This window comes from Oreochromis niloticus, linkage group LG13, assembly GCF_001858045.2.
Source record: "Oreochromis niloticus isolate F11D_XX linkage group LG13, O_niloticus_UMD_NMBU, whole genome shotgun sequence".
Lineage (NCBI taxonomy): Eukaryota > Metazoa > Chordata > Actinopteri > Cichliformes > Cichlidae > Oreochromis > Oreochromis niloticus.
In genome coordinates this window covers 10,188,302-10,200,502 of record NC_031978.2, presented here as the reverse complement: position 1 = coordinate 10,200,502, position 12,201 = coordinate 10,188,302, and the positions used below count along the sequence as shown (strand labels likewise).

General features: G+C 40.0%; 1 protein-coding gene across 1 annotated transcript; it reads right to left on the bottom strand.

The window, feature by feature from the left end:
* Positions 1–1,239: 1,239 nt before the first annotated feature.
* LOC100703674 (cytochrome P450 3A40) lies at positions 1,240–7,874 on the bottom strand. Its single transcript, XM_019366567.2, has 13 exons — positions 7,565–7,874; positions 7,361–7,454; positions 7,099–7,151; positions 6,281–6,380; positions 5,734–5,850; positions 4,505–4,590; positions 4,274–4,416; positions 4,064–4,188; positions 3,873–3,957; positions 2,510–2,670; positions 2,185–2,411; positions 1,850–2,012; positions 1,240–1,774 (listed from the first exon to the last, which is right to left on the bottom strand). Exons 1-13 carry the CDS (start codon positions 7,612–7,614, stop codon positions 1,700–1,702), a joined length of 1,479 nt encoding a protein of 492 aa, XP_019222112.1. The 5' UTR covers positions 7,615–7,874; the 3' UTR covers positions 1,240–1,699.
* Positions 7,875–12,201: the final 4,327 nt, after the last annotated feature.

The following is a 12,201-nucleotide window of genomic DNA, read 5'->3' as shown; positions in this document are numbered from 1 at the left end:
GTGGTCCCCAACCCCCGAGCCACGGACCAGTATCGGGCCGTGAGAGTTGAGGTTTAGGTGGGAAATTTATGGTTTTCGGGGTTTTTATCGGTTTTTTATCATTATTTTTTTTAATCGTTTTTATCGTTAACTCGGTTTCCCTGGGTCTTTTCGCATGTGTTATGAATAAATCTTTCTTTAAATTTTTTTTTTTTTTTTTTTTTTTTTTTGGTACCGGTACTGGTTTTATTTTGTTGTATTTATCCGCAACACCTTAAAGTCTGGTCCGTGAAAATATTGTTGGGCATAAACCGATCCGTGGTGCAAAAAAGGTTGAGGACCGCTGCTTTATTCAGCTCCCCAGTTTATCCTGTCTATGAAACGAGCCATTTTAAACAGGCAAACTTTACAGATTTTTACAGATTTTTACTCAGTACTGCATTTGCTCAACATGCCGCTGTTAAAAATAATAAAAGAGAAGGAGCATGTGGAACTATTCCTTCTGGAAAACAAAATTTATCCAAATTGTCAGCGTAAAAGAAAAATCTCAGAGGCTCAGTTCTGGAAACATACGCTGGAACTGTGGATTTTGGACGTATTTTATTGTGAAAACGTGAAAGAAACTGACAGTAAACAGGTGATGCAAGTATTTGCATTTGATGACACAATCTGAAATTTCTTTCTATATAACCAGCAATGGACAGTGGTCAAAGTTTAGAACAAATCAAACGCTTGTTGCCAGCTGTTGAAGCTAGGTGGAGACAGATACTGATAGGTTTGTAGCTTGAACCTATTCGCTGGAACGTTGAAGACAATGTAATTACACAGCAAGCAAGACACGAGTAGGCAAGTTCTTTATGTTTCACGTGCACGGGAGAGAACTGGACAGGCGCCGTTCCTTCGCTTGACCCCAGTTGCTCTCGTCCGCTCTCCCGTAACACTGCTCTTTTATTGTGGTTACATGAATATGCATAGGTTCATTAACATATGACCTCTTTCATAGATATACATGTGAACAAAGAATACCGTGTGTGTGTGTGTGTGTGTGTGTGTGTGTGTGTGACTCCCCAAAGCTGGTGCCAGGAGTCTAGCGGTCCATCTAAACAAAAGGCTCTTAGACTCAAACAGATATACGTGTGTTTGCTATACCATATATCAGCAGGAGAAGATACGACCTCTCCTAGGAGGTGTGTGATCTATGCCAGAACACTCTGAAGAGGAGTGAACGCACTCCCCTCTTCATGCTACACAGAGTTGTTATAGACCTCCTAGGATGAGACATTCTTTCAATCTACAAATGATTATATACTTCTAAGCATAAATGACAATCAACAATACAAAAACCTAACAGATACCACCAATAATAAAACTACAGTCATCAGTGAGAGGTGTATCGCACAAGCAGTAGCCTTATGATTTAATAAATGCAATTATAATTTAAAAATGTATAGACGTTAAAGTCAAAATCTCTTGAGTGTAAGGTCCATTTAAGACACCGACTGGTGTAGCTTTTGGACACAAAATAGATCAAATTTTCAACACAATTTAAATAAAAGTAATTAAAAGAGATCAACACAGCAAAAAAACAAAAATCAGATGTTTACCCTGCTCTGATTCAAATAACATTTTAAAGTAGCTGAAAATATCAACTCAGTGAACGTTATCTTGGCAGCAGATATAAAAACATGTTTGATGGGATTTGGAGACGTTCCCTCTTAGATTACTCTTTTCTGGGAACAAACTTGAGTTTTACAGGCTGAACAGGTTCAAACTTCCAGTCAATCTGAAGTGGAATCTAAACGAAAAAGAAAAGAAAATCAGGAACATGACAGCAGAGTTGTATGACAGTATGTGGCAGTGCTGCTCTTACCATGGTCTCTTTGCATGTTTCCAAAGTGTACTTCTGCAAGAGACAGACAATAACCATCTTCGTGGTGAGTAGGCCGTAGCGCCTCCCAACACAGTTACGAGGGCCGAGTCCAAATGGCATGTACACGTATGGGTTCACCTCCTCCCCGCTGTCTTTACTAAACCTGCAGATACAGATGAGACTTTTCAAATCCGCTATTTGAAACATTAAAAAATAACATAGCAGGTGTGTAAAAAAGAGAGATATGGCTGGGTTACTCTGCACAAATACATTTTCTTTAAGAATTATGTCCCAGTGGAGGAGTTTTCAATAAGTTTCTAATGGCACAGATTTACCTCTCTGGTCTGAAAAGCTCAGGTGAGTTCCAGTAGCGTGGGTCTTTGTGCAACAACCACATAGGAATTCCAACCACGGTTCCCTCAGGGATGGTGAGGCCATTCACTTTAACAGTTTTTTTGCACACCCTGTCGAGGCGAGGGACAACGGGAATCAATCGCATCGATTCAAGTATAACTTGGTCCAGGTACTGTAGACCGGTCAGCTCCTCGTATGAAATGGGCGCCTAGACAAATAATGGAGGTGGCAAGCACAAAAAGAAAACACATTGGTGTCTATTATTCAAACAAAGATGGCAGAAAATTATGTAAAGAATTACTGTACATCTTCCTTCAGGTTATCATCGATTTCTTTGTGTAAGGTCTGCAACACATCAGGGTTTGTAGCCAGATTATAAAGGATGTTAGTAACAGTGTTACTAGTGGTGTCGTAGCCTCCAAGGATGAAGACGAAGGCCTGGGAAAGTATCTCATGTTCAGTCAAACCTATGAACAAAAAACAAAAGATTTTTATGGTAATAAAAAGTGGAGCAGGGACCAAATACTGGTTGACATTGTTGATCTTCTTTCAGCTGCCCCCTGTAGGGGTCGCCACAGCAGATCATATTCCTCCATCTCACACTGTCGCTAGCGTCTTCCTCTGTCACACTAATGCTCTGCGTGTCCTTCTTTACTACAGCTTCCTCTGAGGTCTTTCCCTTTTCCTCCCGCCTGGCAGCTCCATATTCAACACCCTTTACCTAACATATCTACTATCCGTCCTCTGGACATGTACAACTATCTCGTTCTCTAACCTTGTCGTTAAAGTGCTCAAACTGAGCTGTCCACCTCCAGCTCAGCCTTTTCTAGGGTCACCATCTCTAAACCTTACATGTAGGCACAACTACATTCTTGTTAGCCTTCCCCCCTCACACTCATATATACCCACTTCACTCTATGTCCAGTCCACTCTCTTCTGGACTATCTGTTGCTTTGGATGGTTGACCCCAAGTATTTAAACTCCTATAGCTTCAGTATCTCTCCTCCTGGCAGCGTCACTGTAGCATCTGTCTCCCTCTCATTCAGACACATGTATTCTGTCTTGCATCTACTGACTTTCCTTCCTCTTCTCTCCAAAGTCTCCCTCCATCTCTTCAGGCTGTCTTCCACCTGCTCCCTTCGTTCACTACAAATGTCATCGGTGAACAGCACTGCCTGAGCTCATCTGTCAACGTGTCCATTAACATTGTGAAAACAAGAGACTCAGAGCAGTTCTCCTGTGTACTGTCTTCATCTCCCTAGTTCACATTTTCTTCGCTAACCTCTACGTTTGAATACTTTCTTGTACTTCTCCATTTCTAAATCACTAAATCATGCTTGTCCTCTTTCCTCTATCCAGAGGATATACCAAACACATTCTTGGCAGTTTCCCCTCAACGCTTAAAAACACTCAAAACTCTTCATTACCACCCAGAGCTTGTCTCAACTACATTCGTGAGCTCTGCCCAGTATTCTTCCCTCTTAGAAAATGTATTTTGACATTAACTGTTAAAATAAATGATCAGTAATCAGCTATACAGAATTGAATTTAAAATCTTCATCCTCAAATACAAAGCTCTTAATGAACAAGACTCCATCATATATCGGAGACCTCATATTTGAGACTGGAGGCTAACTTGGTCTTGGTTACTTCTGCGATAAAAACATACCTTTACTTGGCTGTTCTTCATTGTTCTTATAGTTCTTTTCTGGGATCTCACTCTGAATCAACACATGCAGGAAGTCTGGTCGTGTCTGGTTTAAAGCATTAAAATGGGGACGTTTCATAGCAGGACTTGAAAATGACCCAGTGCATACAGACAAGATAATGTTGATCTTCCTTTACAGATATAATGCTTACAGATTTGTCTTCACGATGCTCATCTTTAAATCGCTTGATGATGTTGAGGAAAAAGTTCATGTTTTCTTTGGGGATGATCTCAATTTTGAGCTGCTTTAACAGACGACGACCGAGGGGAAATGCCACTGAAAGAAGAGTAAAGACTGGTTAACAAAAGGATACCATATGATCAAATGGAGTTTGTGTAAAAGAGTAAAAGTAAGGTCATACCTAGCAAAAAGAAAAGCCCAATGTTGACTTTAAGGACCTTCATAATTTGAACATTAATAGGGTCGTTTGGATTGTTTATGGAGTCTATCTCCACACTGAAAGAAGCACTGGTCACAGTGTCTAAACTGTAAGGAGCCACAAACCTATAAGATTTGAAAATACATGTGGTGAATGAATTTATTTTACAGTGAACAATGTAATAGGTTTGCATTTTACAGATTAACAACATACTGTTTAACATTGATGGGTTCATCCAGATTTGTTTCCTCAAGTTTTGCAACAAGTCGTTCTGCATAGCGGGCAACGAGGGGAAAAACCTTAAAAAAATAAAAGACAAAAGAAGAGAATTATATTATATTGTGAATGCTCTAATGTTGGTACCTTTATTTTATTTTGGAGAGATATACCCATGTTTGCCACAAAATAAAACAATAAAAGAGCAATAAAAGAGTCAAATTCCTGCTCATTCTGAAAATTACTGATTTCTCTGAGGACTTATAAATAACTAGTGATATCCGATGATAATAATAATAATAACTAGTGGTATGTTTGGTAGCTTCATAATAAGGTGGTTTTCAGAATTGCCAAACAAGCAAAAACTCACTGGTTTAGTACCAGGAGAAGACAGAAATTTAGTATAACACTCTGCTAAATGTAATAGGTGTAATGACACCTTTTGAATAAGGGGGCAGCCAAAAGTGTCTGTTATTTGATTATATTTTGAGCCGTGGACAACATTTAGCTATACTTATTTGCACACTTTGGGAACTTGAAAAAGGAATGGCAAGTACCAGAACACAATTCACTTTAAATTCAGGGCTTTAATTAATGTCAATTGAAGTGGAAATAGTGAAATAAGGCTATTAGGAGCTACAAATAGTGCCTTATTTTAGTGATTTCCTGAAATACCTCAAATTACTGTGTACCTTTATGTCAGTGTTATCCAAAGAAACAGCTAAATGTTAGTGATTTTATATATTATGTGTAAAGGTACCAAAACTTTTTAATGATAATGGATTGGATTTCATATAGCGCTTTTCAAGGCACCCAAAGCGCTTTACAATGCCACTATTCATTCACTCTCACATTCACACACTGGTGGAGGCAAGCTACTGTTGTAGCCACAGCTGCCCTGGGGCAGACTGACAGAGGCGAGGCTGCCATATCGCACCATCGGCCCCTCTGGCCAACACCAATAGGCGGTAGGGTAAAGTGTCTTGCCCAAGGACACAGTGACCAGGACAGAGAGCCCAGGGATTGAACCGGCGACCTTCCGGTTGCAGATATGCTTCCCAACCCCCTGAGCCACGGTCACCCCAATGATGCCTGTATAAGTAGTTTGAGGGGGGGGGGAACCCAATATAAAGTGATGACATTTGAACAAGAAATAAATCTATTACTTTTGTTGTAAGCACACATGAAACACAGACGTGGTTAATGAACCCACATATGATATCGACCTGTTTCAGTCTGCCGCTGGTGAAGCATGGAGACAGAGTGTTGCGAATCCGTTTCCACCTTTCGTCTTTCACTGCTACCACTGCATCATCCAGAGGTCCGCTGAAGAGACCAGTATCCTTTGAAAAGGACAAGGAAAAACTACTCTTAGTGTTTACAGTTTGCTTCCACCAACATCTTCCAGTCCCATAACAACTCGTGTAGTTTGCTCAGATAATGTAATATCATTTGTAATATCTTGTAACATCATTTCTGTGTTAGCTCTATATTATGCATTTTCATGTAGGACTTTGTTTGGATAGATCAATGCATATGGAATTAGAACAGTTTGGACAGGCCAGAGTACAATGTAATTATTAGCCTGCCCTTCTACCCCATGTTAATGATATATCTGGGGGGGGGGGGGGGGGGAACATATGTGACTAATCTAGCTTTCAAACAAAAAAGCAAAAGATAAAACTCTTTTGGGGAGTGTTGCGCTGACAGGACGTCCAAAGGTTTCACGATTTGCTGAATTTTCACTCTACGATAAAAAGCGGAGCCTCTTACCCTGCGGTTGGTAAATAAAGAGTAGCACTCTTTCACCATAACAGTTTTAACAATCTCAGGGTCGGTTACCATTAACACCGGCATTTGTCCATCGTACAACCTGCAAAAAAGGAAAGAGCCTTTCACAGTAGCTTAAATCACAGCAAATCATTTAAGGCATTATTAAGCATCTGGATAAGTAAACAACCTTCAGTTAATCAAAGAGGTTTTTTCATCTGTGCAGGTAGTAAAATTACACATGATGCTATGAATAGGATATCACGGTGCTATTATTAATAAATAAATACATGACAATGGAATAAGAAATTTTATAGAATTTATTTTTGTAGGTTTTCATATGCTTCTCATTTCAGATTCTCTGAACTCATATTTTGACTGGAATTCATTTGGCAAAAAAGAGTGAAAAAGGATGATGAACCAATTTAAAGCTGAAGTGAAATAACTGCTTTTCAAATCTTTTATTAATCATTTTATTGATATATTGATAAAGGAATTTTGACATACTTATACTGTGAACCTGTTTGTGAATCTAGTGTTGATATAGTAGGATATATGCATTTCAGACATTTCGCCTTGTGTTGTGAAGAACTGTCCCCAACCTTTTTCCCCTTTTATCCCTAAAATAAAGAAAATTGGAATCCTATGCTTCCACTAAAAGAGATATGCTTCAGGCCACAAGGAGAAACGGCTTCATGAAAAATGGGAGCCAGTGAATATTTTTCCACCCTGTCCCAGTGATCATGGCTCACAGACAGAATTTGATATCAACAGACCTCCTGGTGATTTCTTGTATGTATACTGATGAAGCAAGAACTCACCCCCAGATGTCCCCATATTTGGCATGGCACTCTCTGTCAAAAGCAAGAAATCCCTACAAGAAGTTAGAAGAAAATTTGTTTTAGTGTAAAAAAGCCACTGAACAGGACATGTGCACCCAAAGTATACAGAGAGGTCAGGCAGGTCACTGAGACTGATAATCAATCATTTCATTAAAAACACCCTCATCTCGAATTCTCAAAGATCAAATCAGTCAGCTCTTCATATCCCAGTCTCTAATGTGAGTTTGGTTTCTGTGCGTACCTTCCTCATGCCCAGCATCGTTCCAATAAAAGGCAGCGGCCTCGGTCCAGGTATCCCCAGCTTTTTGAAGAACCGATATGGCGATATTCCATATCTGTGTTACAAAAAAGAAAAAATCTGGGATCATCAGTTGGACAGTAAAATAAAAAAATTAAAAAAATCAGCCAGGATGACACCCAGCTATTGCTTTGGAGGAATACTCACAGTAATATCAAAGTAAAAAGCAGGGCCAGCAAAGTCCAGGTGAAAAACATTTTAACGTTGTTCCAACAAACAGGAGAGGAAATCTGGCTGCGAGCTGGAAAACAAGCGACCTTAAAGCCTCTCTGTGGCCAATGGACTCTGAGACAAATAATATGTACAAAGGTTCAGAGGCTTCTTAATCTTCTTTTGTTTGCATTTTCACTGTTTGCATCGACAGTTGAGTCAGAAGAAAAAAAACACCCTTTTGCCATCGCATAGGGGCTCTATAACATGTCACCTAAACTAATCTATCTGGCTTATTATTATTTTCTTTTTCCACAATAACCCAGGAGACCCAAAGAGATAAAGATCTTGATCAAACATCAGTGACACGGGTTACTGTCACATGATTAAACCCATCAGTGTGCCAAGGGTCAGTGTTTAATAAACTAATGAATGGAGTTTACAGCCTTAAAATGCACTCTGCTACTACTCACACTTTTTAATTATATGGACTTATTTTTGGCTTATTAGTGAAAAATATTCAATTCAATTCAATTCAATTTTATTTATATAGCGCCAAATCACAACAAAAGTTGCCTCAAGGCGCTTTATATTGTACAGTAGATAGCACAATAATAAATACAGAGAAAAACCCAACAATCATATGACCCCCTATGAGCAAGCACTTTGGCGACAGTGGGAAGGAAAAACTCCCTTTTAACAGGAAGAAACCTCCGGCAGAACCAGGCTCAGGGAGGGGCGGCCATCTGCTGCGACCGGTTGGGGTGAAAGAAGAAAAACAGGATAAAGACATGCTGTGGAAGAGAGACAGAGGTTAATAACAGATATGATTCGATGCAGAGAGGTCTATTAACACAGTGAGTGAGAAAGGTGACTGGAAAGGAAAAGCTCAATGCATCATGGGAATCCCCGGCAGCCTACGTCTATTGCAGCATAACTAAGGGAGGATTCAGGGTCACCTGGTCCAGCCCTAACTATATGCTTTAGCAAAAAGGAAAGTTTTAAGCCTAATCTTGAAAGTAGAGATAGTGTCTGTCTCCCGAATCCAAACTGGAAGTTGGTTCCACAGAAGAGGGGCCTGAAAACTGAAGGCTCTGCCTCCCATTCTACTTTTAAATACTCTAGGAACAACAAGTAGGCCTGCAGTGCAAGAGCGAAGTGCTCTAATAGGGTGATATGGTACTACAAGGTCACTAAGATAAGATGGGGCCTGATTATTTAAGACCTTGTATGTGAGGAGCAGGATTTTGAATTCAATTCTGGATTTAACAGGAAGCCAATGAAGGGAAGCCAAAACAGGAGAAATATGCTCTCTCTTTCTAGTCCCTGTCAGTACCCTTGCTGCAGCATTTTGGATTAGCTGAAGGCTTTTCAGCGAGTTTTTAGGACATCCTGATAATAAAGAATTACAGTAGTCCAGCCTGGAAGTAATAAATGCATGAACTAGTTTTTCAGCATCACTCTGAGACAGGATATTTCTAATTTTAGAGATGTTGCGCAAATGGAAGAAAGCAGTCTTACATATTTGTTTAATATGTGCGTTGAAGGACATGTCCTGGTCAAAAATGACTCCAAGGTTTCTCACAGTGTTACTGGAGGCCAAGGTAATGCCATCCAGAGTAAGAATCTGCTTAGATACCATATTTCTAAGATTTTCAGGGCCGAGTACAATAACCTCAGTTTTATCTGAATTAAGAAGCAGAAAGTTAGCGGCCATCCAGGTCTTTATGTCTTTAAGACATTCCTGCAGTTTAACTAATTGGTCTGTGATACCTGGCTTCATGGATAGATAGAGCTGCGTGTCATCTGCATAGCAGTGAAAATTTATGCTATGTCTTCTAATGATGCTGCCTAAGGGAAGCATGTATAATGTAAATAGAATTGGTCCTAGCACTGAACCCTGTGGAACACCATAACTGACCTTAGTGTCTGAAGAGGACTCTCCATTTACATGTACAAATTGGAGTCTATTAGATAGATATGATACAAACCACTGCAGTGCAGTACCTGTAATACCTACAGCATGTTCTAATCGCTCTAATAGGATATTATGGTCGACAGTATCGAACGCAGCACTGAGGTCTAGCAGGACAAGCACAGAGATGAGTCCACTGTCAGAGGCCATAAGAAGATCATTTGTAACCTTCACTAAAGCTGTTTCTGTGCTGTGCTGAGCTCTGAAACCTGACTGAAACTCTTCAAATAAGCCATTCCTCTGCAGATGATCAGTTAGCTGTTTGACAACTACTCTTTCAAGGATTTTTGATATGAAAGGAAGGTTGGAGATTGGCCTATAATTAGCTAAGACAGCTGGGTCTAGAGATGGCTTTTTAAGTAAAGGTTTAACTACAGCCAGCTTGAAGGCCTGTGGTACATAGCCGATTATTAGAGATAGGTTGATCATATTTAAGATTGAAGCATTAATTAATGGCAGGACTTCTTTGAGCAGTTTTGTAGGAATGGGGTCTAAAAGACACGTTGATGGTTTGGAGGAATTAATTATTGAAGTTAACTCAGAAAGATCAATTGGAGAAAAAGAGTCTAACTTAACATTGATGGTACTAAAAGTAGCTGTAGATAATATTACATCTGTGGGATGATTATTGGTAATTTTTTCTCTAATGATAAAAATTTTATTTGTGAAGAAGTTCATGAAGTCATTACTAGTTAACGTTAAAGGGATTGTTGGCTCAGTAGAGCTCTGACTTTTTGTCAGCCTGGCTACAGTGCTGAAGAGAAACCTGGGGTTGTTCTTATTTTCTTCAATCAGTGACGAATAGTAAGATGTTCTGGCTTTGCGGAGGGCTTTCTTATAAAGCAGCAAACTATTTCTCCAGGCTAAATGATGATCCTCTAAATTTGTGACACGCCATTTCCTCTCCAGCTTACGAGTTATCTGCTTTAGGCTACGTGTTTGAGAATTATACCACGGAGTCAGGTACTTCTGATTTGAGACCTTAGTTTTCACAGGAGCTACAGTATCCAGAGTCGTACGTAGTGAGGAGGTAAAATTATTAACAAGATAATCGACCTCTGTTGGAGTAGCGTTCAGATAGCTGCTCTGCTCTATGTTGGTACAGGGCATTGAAGATGATAACAGTGGGTGGATTATATTCTTAAACTTAGTTACAGCACTTTCAGAAAGACATCTACTTTGATAAAGTCTACTCTCCATTGCTGTGTTATCAATTATTGTAAATGTAAATGTTATCAGGAAATGATCAGACAGCAGAGGGTTTTCAGGAAACACTGTTAAATGTTCAGTTTCTATGCCATATGTTAAAACAAGATCTAGAGTGTGATTAAAGTGGTGGGTGGGTTCTTTTACATTTTGAGAGAAGCCAATTGAGTCTAATAACAGATTAAATGCGATGTTGAGGCTGTCATTTTTAGCATCTACATGGATGTTAAAATCACCCACAATAATTATTTTATCTGAGCTGAGCACTAAATCAGATAAAAAGTCTGAGAAATCAGAGAGAAACTCTGTGTAAGGCCCAGGTGGACGATAGATGATAACAAGTAAGACTGGTTTCTGAGTTTTACAGCTGGGGTGGACGAGGCTAAGCATCAGGCTTTCAAATGAATTAAAAGTCTGTCTTGGTCTTTCGTTAATTAATAGGCTGGTGTGAAAAATTGCTGCCACACCGCCCCCTCGGCCTGTGCTTCGAGATTTCTGGTAGTTAGAATGACTCGGGGTGTTGATTCATTTAAACTAACATACTCATCCTGCTGCAACCAGGTTTCTGTAAGGCAGAGTAAATCGATTTGTTGATCAATTATTAAGTCATGTACTAACAGAGACTTGGGGGAGAGAGACCTAATATTTAATAATCCACATTTCACTGTTTTACTCTTTGGTTCAGATGTGGATACTGTATTGTTCTTTCTTTGTGATTTTTTATGTTTAAGTTGTTTATTGCTGGTTTTTGGTTTGTTTTTTGTCTTTTTGGGAGCTGACACAGTCTCAATGGAGATGGGTTTTTGGGGGGGTAGCAGGAGGAGAGAAGCTGCAGAGAGGCGTGTAAGACTGCAACTCTGCTTCCTGGTCCCAACTCTGGATAGTCATATTTTGGGGGGTTTAATAAATTTGTCCATATTTCTAGAAATGAGAGCTGCTCCATCCAAAGTGGGATGGATGCCGTCTCTCCTAACAAGACCAGGTTTCCTCCAGAAGGTTTGCCAATTATCTATGAAGCCCACATCGTTTCTGGGACACCACTCAGACAGCCAGCAATTTAAGGAGAACATGCGGCTAAACATGTCACTCCTGGTCTGATTGGGGAGGGGACCAGAGAAAACTACAGAGTCCCACATTGTTTTGGCAAAGTTACACACCGATTCAATATTGATTTTAGTGACCTCCGATTGGCGTAACCGGGTGTCATTACTGCCGACGTGAATTATGATCTTACTGTATTTACGTTTACCCTTAGCCAGCAGTTTTAAATTTCCTTCAATGTCGCCTGCTCTGGCCCCTGGAAGACAATTGACTATGGTTGCCGGTGTCTCTAGCTTCACATGTCTGAGAACAGAATCACCAATTACCAGAGTTTGACCCCCGGCGGGTGTGTCGCCGAGTGGGGAAAAACGGTTAGACACACGAACAGGTTGGTGGTGTACCTGGGGCTTCT